This window comes from Cenococcum geophilum (genome assembly GCF_001692895.1).
Source record: "Cenococcum geophilum 1.58 unplaced genomic scaffold K441scaffold_14, whole genome shotgun sequence".
NCBI lineage: Eukaryota > Fungi > Ascomycota > Dothideomycetes > Gloniales > Gloniaceae > Cenococcum > Cenococcum geophilum.
In genome coordinates, this window is record NW_027137572.1 from 675,800 (window position 1) to 696,146 (window position 20,347).

Here is a 20,347-nt window from a genome sequence, read left to right on the forward strand (position 1 = left end):
GGGATCTAAATCGGACGTTAAGCAATAAATAATATTATAATATATATATACTAATAAGCGCTAAAAGGATATAAGAAGGTATTAGGGCTAGAGCACCCTTTTATACTTACTAGCGTTAATAACCTTAGGTTAGTATTATTAGGCTAGGGTAAGTATAAAGAGGCTAAAGTAATATACTAGCGGGATTTAAAAGGTTTTAAAAAGGTACTAGGGCTAGATTAATTTTAGTATAGTAAATATTATAGAATTAAATATTTGCTATAACCTTTTAACGTTATAAATATAACTTATATTCTTATATTACCTATAACTAATTTTTTTTATCTTTATTTTATAGAGAGGTTTAGGGATAAATATAAATATATAGTTAGGTAATTTGCCACTATATAGGGCGAAGCTTTTAGAATTCTTTAGATTAATAATAAGATAGCTAGTAATAGAACTATATTTAGGCTTAAAGATTTGCTATACTTAGGTCCTAAAGGAAGTAGATAAATATATTAATTATACTAGTAGGAAGGGTGGCCGATCCGCTCTAGCTACACCCTTATTAAGGTGGCGTTTCCTAAATATTAGCGTGGTTAAAGCTACGATTTACTTTATAAAGGAGATAGAACGTTTATACCTAAGTAAATAATAAGCCGATTTTAATAAGCGAATACTTTTAAGAATTCCCTTTTTTACTTATACCTCTTAACTAACTACACTATAAGCCTCTACCTTATATGCCTTTGCTAGTCCGTTACTAATTAAGAAGCGTATGACGCTAAAACAGCCCTACGCCTTTAAGCTCTGACTTTCTTCTAATAATAATATATTACTTTCCTTTATTTCCTTAGTTAAGTATAGTATTAAGTAATAGATATATAATTTTTATAGTTGGCTTCCAAACTAGAGCAAGCATATTAGTAATAGGAAGTATTTAACTAGCGCTCTATAACGGCCTATACTCTAAATAGTACGGCTATAATAATAATATATATATATATATACGTGGTTTAAGAACTAGCAATAATTCTAGTAGTAGTGCAGCTTAAAGAGATATAATAATATAAATTTTAGCGTTGGAGGCTAGGGAGCGCCTTAACCAAAATATAGAGTATTAGAAGCTATTTTTGGGGTCCTTTTTAAGATATAGGGTAGCGTTCCTATAATAGTTACGTAGTGTCTAATATATATAGCCTCTTCTATATAGCACAATTATTATATAGGGTGTTATCTATTTAACTAAAGCCTCTTTCCTTAGCTAAAGAAAGGTGGCCGCTATAGAGTTGGCCGCTATAATTATAGGAGGTAGGTTTGTATTGCCCTATAAGGCTAAATAAGCCAAGACCCATATATTAGTCTCTATAGGTAACTTTATTCTACTACCTTCCGCTTATATACGCAAGCGTAGTGTCCGCCTTTTAACTATAATCCCTTTACTTATAATAAACCGACTTAAGGCATACTAATAGATACTATTAGTACTAAGATAGAAAATATATGCCTTCTTTACTTCCCCTTTGCGTTTAATTTTTATAACTAATATAACTATTATAGAAACTTATAATCCTTTAATATAATATCTACTTTAAGCTTAACTAGCTCTTAAATATAAATCTAAAGTATTTCTAGCTAATCTGTAATTAAGCGCTTATACTTTCCGCAGCTATTAATTCTATAGCTATATACTATATTACCACTAAAAACTTATTTAAAGAAGGTTTATAGAATTATAATAATGCTTTTATTAATACTAGTAAGCTCCTTTTAGCTTCTAGCTTGTCCTCCTTACCTATAAATAAGCTAGCTAAATAGACCAAGGCAAGCACCGCTAATTAGTTTTCCTCTTATAATGGTAATTTAACGCCATCTTAAGGCGTTAACACAACCCCCTAAAAGTCTCTCGCGCCTTCTCTTTAATACCCTTTATTCTATATAGAAAACTAGTTCCTCTCTATAGCTATAAACTTATTAATCTAAAGTATAGAGATATTGTAGTAAAACCCTAGTAGTTAACCCTATAATTATACGGATAACTAGAAAGGAGAGAAATAATAGTTACTATCTTAGGTAGACAAGTAACACTATAAAGAGCCTTAATAATTAATTAACTATAATCTCTAATATATAAGGCGGGACAACTAAATATAGGCGCGTAAAGAGGGGCAGGATAAGGTAGAGTTAGATAATATTTATAGACGGAATAATATAATAGAAGAACGTATAAAAAACGTCTCTCTTATTAAACGCGATTTTAAACCATAAAGTAAAATATACTAGAAAGAAGGAGTATAATCGCCTATAAATAAAAAGTAACTATAGCGAGCTAAGCCTACTAAAATACTAAATATAGCGATTATTAGGTCTAGAAGGATAATATTAAAGCGGCTTTAGAGCAAATAAAAAGTTAATAATTAGCACTCTTATAGGGTTAAGAGGCTACAGAAATAAACTCTAAAGGAGATTCTACCTATCTATAACTACAAATTTCTATTAATAGAAATATATTAAACCTTTGCTAACTATAGATTATTAGATAATTCTAATAGGCTCTAGCTCCTTACTCGCTTATTCTTTATAGTTGCTAGCTAAAACGCTTTTATATAGCTATGGAATTCCTATTTTACTATTTAGGAGAGCATAAGCATAGTTATTCTTTCTTTTAGTAATACAGTATCCGTAAATAGAGAGTCTCTAAATTAATTAAATGTCTTACTTACTATAGTTTTTATTACAAAGCGATTCCACCTAATTAGATTAGTAAAAGCTTATATATAGCTAGAATAGAATTACCGGCTTTAACTAGTTTAGTAAACTAGATATTAGCGGAATAAAGAGCGAATATTAGAACTAGGTTATTGCGGCTAAGCTACTTCCCGCGCTTTAGACGATATACTATCCTAGGCGTATTCTAAACTTATAAGGTATATAGTTAAGTATAATAAATAACTAACTACCCTAAAAAATAGACTTAGTTAGGGACGCAACTGGCATATACTAGTAGCTTAATTTGGTACTAATATCCTTACTTTAGTCCTAACTAATAGTAATTTTAATATCTACGACTATAAGTAAGCTTCCTTCCTGCTAGCAGAATTTATACTAAGCTAACTTTCTATAGTATTAAAAGACTTCTAGCAGATAATTTTAAACTGCTTATTAATATTTTAGATAAAGAACGTGGTGGTTTTCTCTATAAATGCAGCTAATAGATAACTTACTTTCTTAATCTCCTCTTAGGACTAATTCTAGAAAGAAAATATATACTTAAGGATATAGATAGATCCCTTATAAAGGAGGAGCCATTTAACTTACTAGGTTTAATAGAATACCTAAAACTAAATAGGTAAATATTAGTATAGATTTTTGCAGTATATAAGGGATATATATTAATTGTATATATAAATTATTACAACCAAAAAGCTTAATATAGCTCTTACCATATATATTTATAAACTTTACGCAATAATTAATTTAATAGGCATTGTATTTAGGGTTAGGGCTTCTAGAAGGCTCTTAATTCTAAAAAAAAAAAAACTAATCTTAATTACCTATTCCTACTCTTATTTACTAGTATAATTACTATAGAGGAACTATAAATAGTGTAGATAGTAGTAAAAGAATAAAATATTAGAGATATAGTAAAGTGTAAGGCTCTATACGCCTAAGGTAACACTAAGCTAGGTACCTATATTGCGCTATACCGCGTATAAGGCTAGATAATAAAATATATACCTTACTTTTTATAATAAGTAATAACTAAAAGAGTAACTAACCTAAAAAAGGTCTTTTATTTAACGCCTAAAACTAGGTACTTAATTTTCAAGGTCTACTTAATCCCCTAAACTTCCTTAATATTATTACCTTCTCTCTAGCGCTTAGCCCCGAGTTAAGTAGTAATGCTAATTATTTAAGTGATAGGAAATTCTACTAATAACTCTCCGCTCCGCCTAATTGCTTTTATAGTATCTTAAGTCCGAATAAATCTAAAATGTCTTCTTAATGGGCATTCTTGTCTTATCTTTACGCTTGCTTTAGTTACTCTTATTTATATTGGCCCCGATCTTAATATAGCGCTTAACGGCCTTATTTCTAGTCTAGCCGCTATACTTAATAAGAAAGGGAATAAGCCTCGCCATTTTACTACAACGTATAGTCTTGCAAATATTATAATACTACTTAATTGCTTTGAGCCTAGTAAGGATATATATCTCTAACTTTTATAATTGCGCCTCTAAAGTGGCATACTTATAGTATATACTCTTAAAGATACAAAACTCTTAGGGCGTATTAATAACCAACTAAAAGTAATTTATAAATACTAACCAAAGCTAGAGGTTCCTTTTAGATATATTAAAAACTGGCGCGGATATATACCTAGAGATTACCCTATTTATATATAAATGGTAAACGCTAGTACCTCTTAGGATATTTAGCAAGAATTTAAAGCCGCTGTAAGTACTCTTAATTAAAGGCTTCTCTAATAGATATTCGGCTAATAATACTAAGTTAAAAAAGAACCGTTTAAAGCCTAAGAAGGGGAAATATCTATTAGAGGCAGGAGATATTAGTTAAAATAATATAATAAAGCGTTAATTATAGACATATAGTAATTTAAGAGATAGAGTTAAGAAATAAGATTCTTAAGTTTTTCTGTCTAAGGCTAGAGGGATTTAGAGAGAAACTAAGGTTTTATTTAACTTAGCTATATTTATAACTATAAATAAAGAGTATTACGTTGGGCACTTCTAACTTTAAAAGGCTTATTCCATTAATTCTGGCGTTCTATACTCTAAATTACAGCTATATATACCCTATAATATCTTTATATTCTAGATATTATTTAAATTATTTTCCGTATACTATACGCCGTTTTATCTAGCTGTATTACACTTACGCGTGTACTTATTAGAGTAAAAGTAACTATAGCTATATAAGAGTGTTTCCTAAATATATATAGTATGCCTCTAAAGACAAGTTAGCTGCTTTCTATAGATAGTAAGAAATAATCTTATAAATTTAAGGCAGAATGCTAGCTCTTCTTTTGTAGGAATTTGTAGTTTTATAGCCTTTTATAGAGTAATATTTTTTAAAGCTGTTAGTATAGAACAGAGCTAAGGAAAGTGGACTTTAATAGGTAAGCTCGGACCCCCGGAACTCGGTTACCGCCCGAACTCGGTTACCCTACCAAAATTGGTTGTAATACTTTGGAAGCTATCTACACCCAACTAAATCAAATTAACTATTTACCCCTATATGCTATTTAATATATTGACTTCGCTCTTTCTAGCTAACACTTTATAAGGCCTTGATTTTGGCTCCTTTGCCCTTATTTTAGCCTATTTCTCCTCTACCTCCTTTATAGCTTCCTTAATTCCATCTCTATATTTAGAGTCTATATTTAGATCTATAGGTACTTACCTATAAATTTTTACGCTTTTAAGGTCTTTAAGTTATAATTGCAGGCTATATATTTAAGGGTCTATATATATAGCCTTTATAATAAGCTGCTGAAGTTATTGATTTACTTTTTATAAAAATAACTAAATCTTTAATTAAGTGTATATCTATTATAAAGGCCTTAATCTATTTAATATCTGTTATAGGGCTTCTTTTAGGTAACTATAATGTTAACCTAATTATTACTAGCCTATTTAAGGCTTAGAACCTCTATTAAAGCTTTATTTTTAACCTATAAAAAATTTAAGCTATTATATAGATTTTATAGATAACTACTAAAGATATACTATCTAAATTTAATTATCTTTGCCATAAGACCTTCCCTTTAGGTCTTATAGTAATACTTAGTAAAGTAGTACTTCTTAATTAAAGCTATATTATTAAGAAATATAAGCTTTATAATCTACTCCTAATATTTTTATTTAATAAAGGAGAAATATTATATATTTAAAGGTTACTATATTAAATAAAGTAGTAAAAAAATAAAGTTATATATTAATTAATTTATATTTTAATAAAAACTTAATTATATAATAGCTTATATAGCTATTAAGTAAAAATAATTAGGGTTTATTACTGAATAATTCGGTTTTAAGTTAAAAAAAGTTTAATAAATAACAATTATTTTTACTTAATAGCTATATAAGCTATTATATAATTAAGTTTTTATAAAAACTTAATTATATAATAGCTTATATAGCTATTAAGTAAAAATAATTAGGGTTTATTACTGAATAATTCGGTTTTAAGTTAAAAAAAGTTTAATAAATAACCTAAATATAATAAAATTAATTAGGCAATTATTTCTTAAGGCTATATATGTCTAATAAGGCATTTTAGCTTAGTATAACTATATTAGTAATAATAAAAATTAATTAATTATGTCGGGAATGAGGCAATTTGCCGTCACGTACGGCAAACTGCCGTCACGTGATGGCAAGTTGCCATCACGTGTCGCCGCGGCACTAGCGTAGCGAGGAGCCTTAAGCTCCTCGCCCTTCCTCATTCTAATTAATAAGCTTTATTAACCAACATCACTATAACCCTACTTAAGTAGTTATTATTGGTGAGTCACCCTATGTGACTAATACTAATTAGTGGTTAAATACATAGTTAACTATAGAGCAGCTAGGTTTTCGAACAGAAGAGATAGTCTCATATAGGGGTGCTATATACACTCATATGGAATGGATTCCGGCGATACTGTGCTACCTTAAACTTACAAAAAACTAGTAATAGAAGTGTTACTAAGTACTAGGAGATACCAAGTTGCGTCTATTATATAGAACAACCGCGTTTACAAAGATTTAGTTAAGTACTTTAGGTTAAAAGTGTTACTAAACCTAGGGTCCCAAGTTAACGTCCAAAACGCGTTAAACGACGTCCAAAACGCGTCAAACAATATCTCGAATTGCCTACCTCTTGACAGCAAACCTACGAGATCCTACAAAACCGAAAATCCTACCTACCTTTAACGTACGACACCCCGTCAATTCTATACCTACCATAGCGTTAACCTACCCAAAGAAGTATAAGGAAGATATTAACCCAAAGACATAGAATAAAGCCATAATTGACTTTGCAAACGCTAATAAATAAGACTTAAATGGATTCTTATTATACCGCATAGCACACTATAAAGATAGCGAATACGATAACACCGCACTATGGGAATATATAAGGGAGGACTTTGTTAGATGGACAAAGGAAACATGGGCTCTTGCGAAGAAGGTCATCGTACGAGACTTCCGTAGCTTCCTTCGGGAGAATGGAGTATTTGTCCCTATGGATGGGGGCATTATTAGAGATAATATTCAGGAGTATGTTATTAACGTAATGGAGGAGTATGGATGGACTCTACAAGAGATTGAGCACTAGAAGAAGCTTAGCTTACGCTGGAATTTAAGCAATACACTAGAGACGCTTTAGCCTACGCAAGAACCTCCGTAAGAATCTCCGCAGTAACCACTACAGATAACCTCAGGCTATTAAACACCTCAAGTTCCTTAAGCTGCCGTATCTCAACCTGTGCCATAAGCTCCGCCCGCACAAGCTCCGTCCGCGTAAGCTCCGTCCCACTTAAGTGCTAAGACGTCTCCCCTAACCCCTGCCACGCCTAGATAACCGGCATAATAAGCTAGATCTGCGAATGATATCCCAACCCACCAGCAGTAGCCTCTATAAGAACCTCTAAAGCAACCTCCGAAGTAACCTCCGTAGTAACCTCCGCAGTAACCTCCGCAGCAACCTCCGTAACAACCTCCGCAACCTCCGCAATAACCTAGATCTGCGAACAGCATCTTTAATCAGCAGTAATAGTTATCTATTCCTCCACAAAGATTCTAAGACTCCTGTAGTTCCCAAGGTAGCTACAGAGGTGGCTACCAGCGTGATCCAGATAGGAAGTTCTCGTGGAGGGTACCGTGAAGAGAGAATGATGTAAGAGGGGGGGAGCGGTTGGAACGGCACAGTTACGCAGGCAAAGCATAAAGAAAGAACTGCTAGTATTTGCGGTAGCTATAAACCCGATAAGCCTTGTGCTAATATGCCCGCGACACGAACCATGAACTAGACAACGATAGCGCTAATACGCCTGCTATTACAAACCAACCCTATAATAAGACTCCGTGCTGATCTGCCTATGGAACCGACCCTGTGCTAGTACCGTACTGCCACATACTATCGACAAACTGATAGCGCCGCTATGCCTGCTATTACGATACTGATTGCGCCGATACGCCTGCGATCTACCGACCAAATGATCGTGCCTATACGCCTACGATTAACCGACCGACTGATAGACAAGCTCTATACTTGACCACTATCACTACCGCCGCTGGTACCGTACTACCACCTAAACAGACTTTTGCTGCTTCTACCTGCAGCTAAACCAATACCTTACTGCCTTCCTGCAGCACTACATCCACAAAAGAAGAATTGCCAGAAGCTTCTTATGGAACTTAGTAAGGTAGATAACGGTACTAGGGCATGCTACCTGCGACATTCTACAGACCCTGACTTCAACCAGCCAATCAGGATTTTCCATCCCCGGGATGGAAAATCGCTATTGGCTCGCTTACAGCTAGCGCCTTGGCGGCCCTGACGGCCCTAACACGATGTCTACCCACGACTCCTCAGCAAGAAAGCACCACGTGCTAAGAGGCAAATTTTGGGACAGCGAGACTTATATTGCAATGGCAATAGTAAGTAAGAAGGATCCATATTTGTTACGATAGTTAAGCAGTATTTGTATATAGAGGGCAACCACAAAAGAAGAGTTGCTAGTGTTGGGAATGAGGCAATTTGCCGTCACGTACGGTAAACTGCCGTCACGTGATGGCAAGTTGCCATCACGTGTCGCCGCGGCACTAGCGTGGCGAGGAGCCTTAAGCTCCTCGCCCTTCCTTATTCCAATTAATAAGCTTTATCAACCAACATCACTGTAACCCTACTCGAGTAGTCGTTATTGGTGAGTCACCCTGTGTGACCAACAAATTAACTAGGGGTAAATATTACCCCTGTAATAGACATATTTATAGTTATTTAGTAACTATATAAAAGCCTCCTTTTTATAGGCACCTCTTATAGTAATTAGGTTTATATATATACATAATATCACTCTAAATTCATCTATATTATAGGTTTTTTTTACCTCTATATTAGCCTTCCCTTTTACCCCTCTTATAAAGATTATAAAACCTTTAAATTTGCTTTAATTATGCCCTATTAATCTATATCTTTTCTATTAACTATATAGTTTAATATTTAATAATAAGATTTTGGTTAAAATGGCTAATTACCTATATTTTACTAAAGGGCTTAGTATTACTATTTTAACTAAATATTTAAGCTACTATTTTTTTAGAATTATAAATATAAGGGAGTAAATCTTTATAGGTCCTATTTAAGTATTCAATTTATAAACAAGACCTCCTATATAGGAGTTAATTATATATATAAATCGGGTTAATAGCTTGCTATTTAATTAATCGCTTAAAATCGACAAAGGAACACTATATGCAAGCACGGCTTTTTGCGCAGGCTTATAAACACCAGATTCGGAATCTACAATAGTCGTTTATAAGTTCTGCCAATTTTGGTCTATATTAATTAACTCGTTGTGGAGAAAATAGGTAAGTTGATTTTGGTGTAGTGACTGAGTTCGGGAGGCGACCGAGTTCCGGGGGTCCGAGCTTATATAAACTATTAATACTTATCTCTATTTAAATGAGGCTGGATTTATATATATTAGTACAGATATATTGGCAGCAAAGATATATAAAAACAGCTGCATGCAGCAAGAAAATGCACTTAGATATTTAAACTATTCTATTTTAAGGTGCCTGCAGTAAGGCTCTAAAATATTAAGTAATAGCCTTATAGGTATTACTAACCAGTAAATATAGATCCTTTTATATCTTAGATATTAATATCTAGTAATGCTACCTATAAGTTAATATCCAAAACGCAGTAAAAGTAATAGTATTTTATAAATAAAATAAAGTAGGGGCGCTAAGCAGGCTATTCTACTATAGGCTTAGTAGGGGCATCCTAAGAGGATATTTTCGCTGCAGATGCCTCCGCTAAGAGGATAGTGCCTAGAATATGCCTCTAAGTAAGCTCGTATAGCATAAACTGCTAATTTGGCAGCGAGATAATAAATATATACGCTCTAGATACCGCCTTTTATCTAGCTCTTTTACTTACCGCTATAAAGCCTTTATTTATACAGAAGCTTAAAAGCGCTCTACTTTGGTGTAGCTAAGTAGGTATATAAACAACAAGTTAATTCCTCCTACCATTATAGTCATATCTGTCCAACTGGTATCTCTTCCCTACTAGAAGCTACGTACCGTATCTTGTCCTTAATAAACCCAAATAGCGACTTGTCTTACCCAAGCCGACGCTTTATCTTATTGTATTCCCCTTATATAAGCTAAAAGGATATCTATAAATTTTAATTTCTATATCTCTAAGAAGCGCGATAACTTAAAAAGCTTAGGTAAAGGCTTTCTTGTCAGTCGGTGGAGGCGTTAAAAGCGCGCCTATAAAGCTTAAAGGCAGTATAATATACTGGGATTCTTTTAGAGGAGGCTGCGATGTAAATATAGCCGTATATTATAGTATAAGATAGGCTGTATCCCAAAGTTAAACGGTGGTCATCTTAAGGACTAGTTGGGGTTTCGTTATAGTTAGGGTTTTAGTATAGTTTAGTTGACTTAGTAACCGCGCTAAGCTAAACGCCAAGTAGCGAAGGCAGTATATTACTGCTATAACGCCACTAACTATAGTTCCTAGAAAGTAGACCCTTAATAAGGGTATAGCTGAAGCGGGTTAGCTACCCTCTCTACTAGCGTAGTAAAAGGATAAGTACCTCGCCACGTATGTTATTATTACGATTTTTAAAAACCTATAGAATCCCTAAAAGCTAGCTTTAACTAAAACGGAACTAATAGAATCTGCTAAAAAAGGCCCTCTTATAATATAAATATATATATAGTCCCCTAAACCCCCATATCCCTTATAACATTAATTTAAGTCCTATTCTTACCAATAAGCTCTAGCCAATTATATCGCTGGGATTTTAGAGCCATAATAAGGAATATAAAGCTCTAATAAACGGGCAGCTGCTAAGGCCTTAGAGGTAGTTCCTTTACTATATAAGTTAGAGGAATGACATATTTAGTAGATTAGACAACGTTAGAATTAAAAAAGGCACGATTAGAAGGCATAGTGGTTAATTAATTAATAACTAAATAAAAGTTTGTACGTACCTTATGTAAGAATAATTACATTTTAGGCCGTAACCTTAGAATTATTGTTAATTAATAATAGTGCCACTACCGTATCGTCCCTACTATTGCCACTAAGCCCTACTTATAGTAAGCATAAAGGTCTACTATTATTACCTTTATTCTCGCCTTATATAGAGTAGCGGGATATATAGTTACGCTATTTATAATTCCTATATATTTCGCTAAAGTGCCTAAATACCTAACAATATAATAGAAACGGGTAGTAGCCTAGGTAAGCGTTAAGGCACGTAGTATATGGGTTACCTACTACCCAACCCTAAGATTATATAAAGATAGCGTTAATATATAAAGGCTGGTGTAAAGCTATCTAATAAGGGAAGATCGCGCCTTATATAAACTCTATATCCTATTCTAAAAGGGGTAATAACGTATAGCTCTACGGACTATAATATTAGGGAGCTAACTGCTACTATCATATAATAAGAATGGGGTTAGCGTTAGCGCTAGTAAAGGCGGCGGTAGCGGCGGTAGCGTTATAGAGGATAAGAGCCCTAGGTTAATATTAACTTTATATAATCTTTCTGGATAATATACGTATATTATTATTGCTGTTATTAGTAGGGTGGGGTTAGTTAAAGTAAAGGGTTAATATTAAAAGATTATATAAAGGCGTATTATTACGTAACTAGATTATATAGCTTAAGTTATATAATTATATTAAAAAAAAACTATTAATCTATGCCAATAATTCGTATAATATTTATTTTTAATAAGTATATTTCTATTACAGTTAAATCTCTTTAGTACGATACCGTTTGTTCGACCGAGCGTATCGTAATACTAATGGTATTGTTATATCAAGAGTCACGTATTAGGTGAGTAAGTAGGAAAAACAGGAGCTTAATACTTAAAAAGGCTTAGGATATCTACCTCGCGGGCCAAATAGGGCCCTCTCCCATACAAATTCTCTACTGGTTATACCGATATTGGTGGTAGATGCTTAACGATATTGTCAAAAGTAAGATTATCGTAATATTCCACCAAAAAAGGCTTGATTAAGGGGTGTAGATCGTAATGCAGAGGATATCGTTATATACCCCATATCGTATTAAGGAGGTGTGACTGTATAATAATTTTATCTAAATTATTGCTAATATTTTAATATTAACACTGTAAATATTAAAAAATGCCAATATCTTATTGGCTGGATTTTCGCTTATTGAAAACTATACTGTAGCAACTTAATTAATTTAGAGGCCCTAATTGAATTAAATTGATTAATAAATATTAAAGCTTTTAATATTATATATATTACTAGAGTTAACAGGTCGTAATACTCCAACCCTTTTTTTTAGTCTCCCCTATTAAAGAAAAGTTTGCCCGTTGTTTATACAGTTATATCGCCGCTAGAGTCTTGGCAAATAACCGCGATAAGTCTAACAATTAGCTTGCACGAGTAGGTTACCCTAAGGACGTTTAATATGCTAACCCGATTGCATATATACGGTAGAAAGGTAAGCTAATACTATACCAAGACTTACGATAGGCTTATATTAAGAGCCGGGCAATAAAAAGGAAGGTAGGAAGTAATATAAGTGTTGCTAGGTAGGCCCTCCTATATTAACGCCGTGCCGGGACTTGCGATATTTGCTAACTCCTATATCTGTTGAATTTAGTTGAAACAGTTGCTAAGATCTTAATATTGAGTTAACCAATTCAACCAACTAAGCTCTCTGCTTACAAAGCTTTCAATTCAACCAATTCAAGGTCTCAGTTGAGTTGAGTTGATTGATTTGCAACCCTGCCGCTGGCAGTGCTACTTAATGCGGTTTCGAAGCTACGAGCACTCCACCACCGAAGCTAGAATAACCTTGCCACATACCTACTCACCTTGATCGGCCAGAAAACTTCAGCCGTGATACAGCAGGCCCTGATGTATTATTTGAGACGACATATAACTACATATCAGGCAGCCAGGTTGTTAAGGATGGTATTACTAGAGACAGGATAAGCATAGAACTAGGAGTGATGAACGACTTCGGGCGTAAACATTCGCCTTGGGGTCTGACATACCGAGCGCCAGGGATTTTATAGAGCAGGCCTCTAAAGCATGACTTGATCTAGGTAGATTGTGCGAGGGAAATGCTCGCCGCTCAAGACACTCGTCGCCTCGTTCTAAGCTTCACTCTCTGTCTGTGGATCTCTCATGCAACTGTAGGAATTCGAGGGGGATGGGAGGATCGTATCTGCACTGTTGGACATCAACTAGGTAGGATTACTCTGGATGAATGAGGAGCAGCTCGGATTCGACCCCACCATCATTACTGCCAAAGGCAAGCGGTATGTCGATCAAGCGAGATAGCCGGACGGAGCATCTCATTAACGACGAAGCAGCTCAATCCTGACTATACCCCATCCATCCCATCAATCGCTTCGCCGTCCTCGAAAACAATCCTTCTGAAGTCCCTTCACCTGCAGCAAGAAGTCTCACTATCGTCTTGTGGCCTCTAACTGCGGCCCAATATTCCGGAGCCTCGCCCCATCGGTCTCTTGTATATGGGTCGGCGCCATTCTCGAGCAGCAACTTCACCACACTCTCGCGCCCACGGTGTGGCAAGCCACAGTGGCGTACGACCATCCGGATTTCGGGGATCTCGGTCGACCCCTTTCTTAAGAAGCAAACTCACCATCGCCGTGTGCCCATTGATTGCAGCCCAAAGCAGCGGTGCCGCGCCCCATCTATCTCTCGCATTTGGGTTAACACCATTCTCTAGCAACGACCTCACCTTCTCCACATCTCCATTATACGTGGCCCAAAACAGTGCTACTCCATCATCTTGGTTTTTGGAATCTGGGTCAATCCTCTCCTTGAGCAGCATCCTCTCAACCGCCTCGTGTTGGTTATATGTTGCCTCCCAAAGAGGCATCAGACCGTCTGAGGTTCCTAAATCCGGGTTTGCCCCTTTCTCGACCAGCAGCCTCGCCACCCCCTCGTGCCCATTTCTTGCAGCCCAAAATAGGGCGGTACAACCGTCTGAATCTAGGGAGTCCGGGTCGGTCCCCTCCTCTAGCAGCTGCCGCACCACATCCTCCCGGTCCTCCTTGGCTGCCTGATGCAGGGCGCACAAACCCCCTTCTAATTTTTTAATTTTGTTCTTAAGCCTCTTTACTGCCTTCTCCCGTCCTTCACCGTAAATGAGCGGCATATGGATGTCGAAAATGCCTAGTAGGGAGTATGCTGCGTCTTCTCCGCGTTTCGTCTGACGTCGTGCTGCCCATGACATTCGCTCATAAACACTAAAATGAGACAAAGGCCTTCCTTGCAGAGCTTGAACAGTAATTCCCGTTATCTCGTGGATTAGTTGTTCGAGTGATTTTCTATCGCCAAGTCGCTGGCCCTCCAAGGAGAAGAATTCAACGGATGCCGGAGCAATAAGCTCCTGAAGGGTCCAGCCCCGAGTAAACCATCTACTTTTCTGTAAGGTTGCTTGCAATGTTTGCTGGGAGAACTGGTCATTCTTAACAGAGCCACCAATGGAAACATCTGACAGATACACATAGCATTTCGCCGCATTATGGTACCAGCGAAACATAGAGTTGATAGCTTCTGAAAGCTCCGCGCTGCTTGATTTATCGATGCAGCAAGTATCCACCCAGAAGTAATGGAGGTCGTCCTTCGTAGCTTGCTTTCCGGAAAATTGAATCTTTTTATAGCCGGCTTTACTCTTGCCCGTGCCTTTCACTATGTCATTAAAGGTGACCTCTTCGTCGTCCGCTCCCCAAGTATGCGAAAGAATAGCGTATAGTGGAATCTCATCCTCAACAAACTCGATCAGGCTGAAGTCACCATCGTCTTTCAGTTTCAAAAGACGCATTATGGTGATAATAAGATTATTAGAGAGCTCCAGGTAAGGAATTTGTTAAGATAGACAAGGGTATAATATTTCGCGTTGAGCAACTGAAGAACTGCGACTATGCTGCCTGGCAGACTCATGGAGGTAAAGGATGAACTGAAATGGCGTGGGGCAGTGCAACGTGGCCGAGCTTCAATGGCTTGACCCATGTCTCAGCCCTGTATTGTAATCATGCTTACTAGTGATATAACGAGCATTAAAACGGTTCCGGCATTGGATATCGCCACCAGAAGCGGGGAGGGTGGCCGACAAGCTCCGGCCACACCCTTGTTAAGGGTCTTGACAGTCTGGGAGAAGCTAGTACTAGAAAAAGGAGGATATATATCTTAGATATTCTTTTAATCGTATCCTAATCTCTTGTTTAGCTAGTTCCCGCTATAAGGCGGCCTCTGCCGCCTACCGAACGAAGCGCCGGAGCCCAAATAGCTGCTTCGACCCCTAAACGTATATTAGTAACACCACCTCTAGACCCGCCTACGGCTCTACTAAGAGGGTATAAAGAAACTAACCGCGAAGGTCCTAGAGACCTAGTAGTTACTAAGGATATAAGCTTAATAATTGGCGTAATATAAATAGTAAATAACCGCACTATAAATTTTACCTTAAACCAAACTATAAAGTAGAGTTAATTTTAATTAAGGAGGACTATAACTTTAAGTTACTTAAGCACGCGCTACTTAATAGTAGTATAGGCTTATTAATTATATAGTAAACTACTTAGAAGACTTTAAAGCGGATTAGTAATGTTATAATACTATAGTAGAGGCCTTACTTAACGTCTTAATTAGTAAGTACTCTATATAGATATATTATAAAAGACTAGACCTTATCCTTTTTTATACTACCTCTTAATTCCTACCCATAAGAAATAGCCTTTGCCCTCTTATTAAATCCTTATTACTTTACCGCGTAGCTTAAAAAGTTACTAAAGTTATTTTATAGTTTAGCTTTAAATTAATAAGCATATAGCTACTACTTTAACTTATAAAAAGAAGCTTTAATTAAATTAAAATTAGGTAAGTAAGGAGGAAGATATTTAAGCTTAATACTAATAGCATTATAGAGGCGTTAAGCTTCCTAGATTTAAGTAAGTAATAATATTAGGCGCTTATCCTTTATAGATACTACATACCTTATTACGATAGATTAACGTATTATTTATTACTAGAACTAAATAAGGCTATAGATAAGGCTATATATAAGTAAAAACCTTATTTATAATCTACTAAATAAATATTAGCCTATTAATAGCGCCCTAGTGTATTAACTAGCTAGATATTAGCCCTACTAAGTATATACTAGCAGTAAGCTCTATCCTTTAGATCTTTTAAATTCTAATATTCCTTTAGTAAGCTTATTAATTAGCGCCTATCTATACTTTCTATTTATTATCTTCTTATTATAAGCTAATTTATTAATAAAGATAAACTAATCGCGTCTATAGCTATAGGTTTAAATAATCTAGTCCTTTCTTAGGCCTAGGTTATGTCACGGCTAGCTTTCTATAGGAGCGGTCCGATAAATCAAGCAACAATAAGGGGCTATATTATGAATAGACTAAGGTAAGGGCTCGAAGAAAGGGGCGCGGTAGACGACTATGTATATATTCGGTCGTCGGGGCAACGTTAGGGCAACGTTAATCCGTGACCAACGACGCCTCAATAGTAGCTATGTAGACGAACCGTCACATCACCCCCCTTTAAGCTAGGAGGATCGCCCTCGATCCTCGTAGTCAGGCTCTCCTTATCCGTCTCGCCCTTCCGTCCTTCTCTACTTTATTGTCTTCCTCTAAGGGCTCTAGATCTACGTCCTTATGATACGCCTCTAGCCATTACATCAGCTATACGGGTGGTCTAGCATTATGGGGTCTCTTGTTGTGGAACGCCTTAATCTTATAGGGGGCGCCGATAAAGCCGTCTGCGTTATACCAGGTGTTGTCTGGGTCGTGGCCTACCTAGTTAACCTTATACTATAGCCTTCTGTAATAGGTTCTACTAGTAAGGATCTTATTAATCTTGTACTCCGGCTCGCTATTAATTAGGATTAGCTCCTCTAGCTCCCTATTCTAGCCCGGCAGGGGGTTATTTAGGTCCTTTTGCAGTTAATTGGTATGGAAGATGTTTAACATCTTTATATTTAGGGGTAGGTCGATAATGTATAAGTGTCCTTTTATACCTAGAATCTTATAGGACCCTACGAGCTGTCTATTTAGCTTGATACTTGGTTAGTTAGTAGCCCAGCCCTTCCTAATAACGTATACTCGATTGCCTACTTTGAAGTCTGGTTCGCGATAGTGCCTATTTACTTGCCTTGTCTGCCGCTCTTAGGCCTTAGCTAAGTTATCTCTTGCCCATTTAACTACGTCCTAGGTCCTATGTGTAAAGACTTAAGCTTCTTATCGTGTCAGCTTCTTATAAGGCGTTGAGGCTGCTCGTATACATTCCTCCCAGTTAAAGTGGAGCCTTGGCTTAAATCCTAGCTCTAGCTTATATGGTGTGAAGCTAGTAGATTTATGGGGTAAGATTGCTTATATAAAGTCCATATAGGGGAGGAGCTCTAACTAATTGTCCTGGTAGTGGTTGATAAAGGGCCTTAAGCGTTGGTTAATATACTAGTTTAGTACTTCTGTATTACTATTGGTTTGCGGGTAACCAGATATAGAGAGCTTTTACTTAACGCCGGTTAGTTTATATAGCTTATCTATAAAGGCTAAGATAAATTAGGGTTCTTAATTTAATATAACTGTCTCTAGAAGGCCATATATACGCTAGACGTGTTAGTAGTACAGGTTTGCTATATTAGCTGCGGTAGCAGTTTTATAGCAGAGTAGTAAAAAGGCTCTCTTACCTAGTTGATTAACAACCATAAAGACGTTGTTGAAGCCCTTTTTATCCGTTAGGAAGGACTTAAAATTAAAAGAGACGTACTGCTAGTAGCGTTCACTAATTAGTAGGGGGTATAGTAGGCCTGGGGTTTTATTACGGGGTATATAGGTCCTCCTGTAGGTCCTATAGTTTCCTACGTAGGTATCGCAGTCTAAGGGTAGTCCTAGCCAATAGTATTGGTCTACTATAAGTTTCCTAGTCTTCGTTTTGCCTAGGTAAGCAGTTACCTAATAGGAGTGTACCTTTATAATAAGGTAGGTACGGAGGTAATTAGTATTAGAGACTATTAGCTTGCTAAAGCGGGTTAGTAGTCCTCCTTAGAGTTTCTAGCCCTTCTAGTCTTGCTTGGCTAGCTAATATAGCCCTACTAGCGACTCGCTAGTTCGATTGGCCTAGAGGATCTAATTAACCAGCTTATACGGTTCCTATTTATAACTTACTGTAACTAGGGGGTCCTTAGAGGTTAACTCTAGTATAGCAATCGTAAGGGTAGGGTTAATTAGGTATATAGTACGTGCGGCTATATCCTTCTCTTTTTATATCTTTAGGTCCTCTTGCTTTTGTAATAGAGTATTAGCCACTATATTTGCCGTGCCTGGCCTATATATAATCTACATATAGAAATTAGCTAGTAGGTCTGCCTAGCGGGCTTGCTATAGACTTAGCAGCCTCTTAGTTATAAAGTACTTAAGGGCTTAATGATCTGTAATTACCATAAAGGGTGTATATTAGAGGCCGATAAAGTGACCTCACCATTCTTATAGGCCTCTTATTACCGCTAGTATCTCTTTATTATAGATCTCGTACCGCATCTTCACAGGAGACATTATCTTTAAGAAGAAGGCTACTAGCTTCTAGGTCCCATTATCTTGCAGCTAGTTTAGCACCCCAGCTACTACTCCGTCACTTACGTCCGTCTCTATATAGGTATCTCGGAACGGTAAGTAGTGCTTAATTACGCTGCTAGATAGCATAAGGGCCTTAACTCGCTTAAAGGCTTTAAGCTCTTCCTCCCCCAGCGGGTATTATGCTCCCTTCTTTATAAGCTTACTAAGCGGTTATACGACTTAGCCGTAATCCTTTAAAAAGGCCTAGTAGAAGTTATAGAATCCTAAAAAGGATTATATCCCTTTTACGGAGGTAGGGGGTTCCTAATCCTTAATCGTAGATAGCTTATCAGTGTCTATAGCGACCCTATTAGTACCAATAATAAAGCCTAGAAACTTCGTCTTAGTAACGTTAAACTCGCTCTTTTTAATATCCGCTTATAAGCCTGCCTTTTAAAGCTTCTGCAGGACCTTTTTAATATAGACTTTATGCTTCAGCGGGTCGTCTAAGTAAATTAGGATGTCGTCTATATAGGCTATATAGAAATCGTCTAGGTAGTTAAAAAGGATATTATTAATAAATCTCTAGAAGGACGTAGGGCCGTTATATAGTCCAAAGGGTATAATACGGTACTTATATAATCCGTACCTTATATAGAAGGTAGTTAACTCCTCTACCTCTTCCTTTAGCTATATATAGTAGAAGGCCTACTAAACGTCTAGCTTAGTGAAGATCTTAGCTCTTAATAGCCTAGTTAACGTCTCCTCAATTAATAGCAGCAGGTAGCGGTCCTTCTTAGTAATTACATTAAGCTTTTAAAAGTTAACGTAGAATTGCTACCCCCCTTTTAGCTTCTTAGCAAATAGGACCGGAGCTATAAAGGGTGCATTACTTAGTATAATAAACCCCTTCTATAGGTGCTCCTATAGATAGGCCTTAACTAGCTCTAGCTATTTTAATAATATATTATATAGCGGGCTAGGGGCTAGTTCTCTGCTACTGCTTTTAAGAACAATATTATAGTCCACCCCCTCGCGATGCGGTAGTAGTATATTAGAGGTAGCTTTTGAGAAACCGTTAGCATACTCTTAATAGGGCTGTAGTAGCTTTTTATAGATAAGCTGGCGGAGTTCTTCCTTATTGTCTAGTAGCGTGTCCTGTCCCTTTCTATCTTCTATTAGCCGGTTAATCTTATAGAGGCTAGTAGATCCAATTACTACGCCTTTACGCTTCGCTCCATATAAGAATCTTTTGGCCTTAAGTAACGCGATATCCGCAGCTCTAATATCTACGATAGGCGAGGACTACCTTACTCTTAGCTTTAGTGGTAAGGCTAGCTTAGGGTAGAGCTAGTCTTACATCTTCCTTATTACGTCTTAGGTATTAATCCTCTAGGTATACTTATAGTCGTACGGGGCTTGTTTTAGTATGATTTTAGTAGGAGGCTTCTTCTCTTAAAGCTCTCTAATTGTGGCTGTACGTTTAAGAATACGTTGGGGCATAGGCACAGGCTCTTAAT

General features: G+C 36.4%; 2 protein-coding genes across 2 annotated transcripts; both read right to left on the reverse strand.

Moving 5' to 3' along the window:
- Positions 1-13,834: 13,834 nt before the first annotated feature.
- K441DRAFT_436376 (ankyrin) lies at positions 13,835-14,242 on the reverse strand (the record flags this gene model as incomplete). Its single annotated transcript, XM_067641657.1, has 1 exon — positions 13,835-14,242. A coding segment is annotated over one exon (408 nt), but the record flags the coding sequence as incomplete, so codon positions are not given.
- Positions 14,243-14,347: 105 nt separating this feature from the next.
- K441DRAFT_487442 (HET-domain-containing protein) lies at positions 14,348-15,076 on the reverse strand (the record flags this gene model as incomplete). Its single annotated transcript, XM_067641950.1, has 1 exon — positions 14,348-15,076. A coding segment is annotated over one exon (729 nt), but the record flags the coding sequence as incomplete, so codon positions are not given.
- Between the last annotated feature and the right edge of the window lie 5,271 nt (positions 15,077-20,347).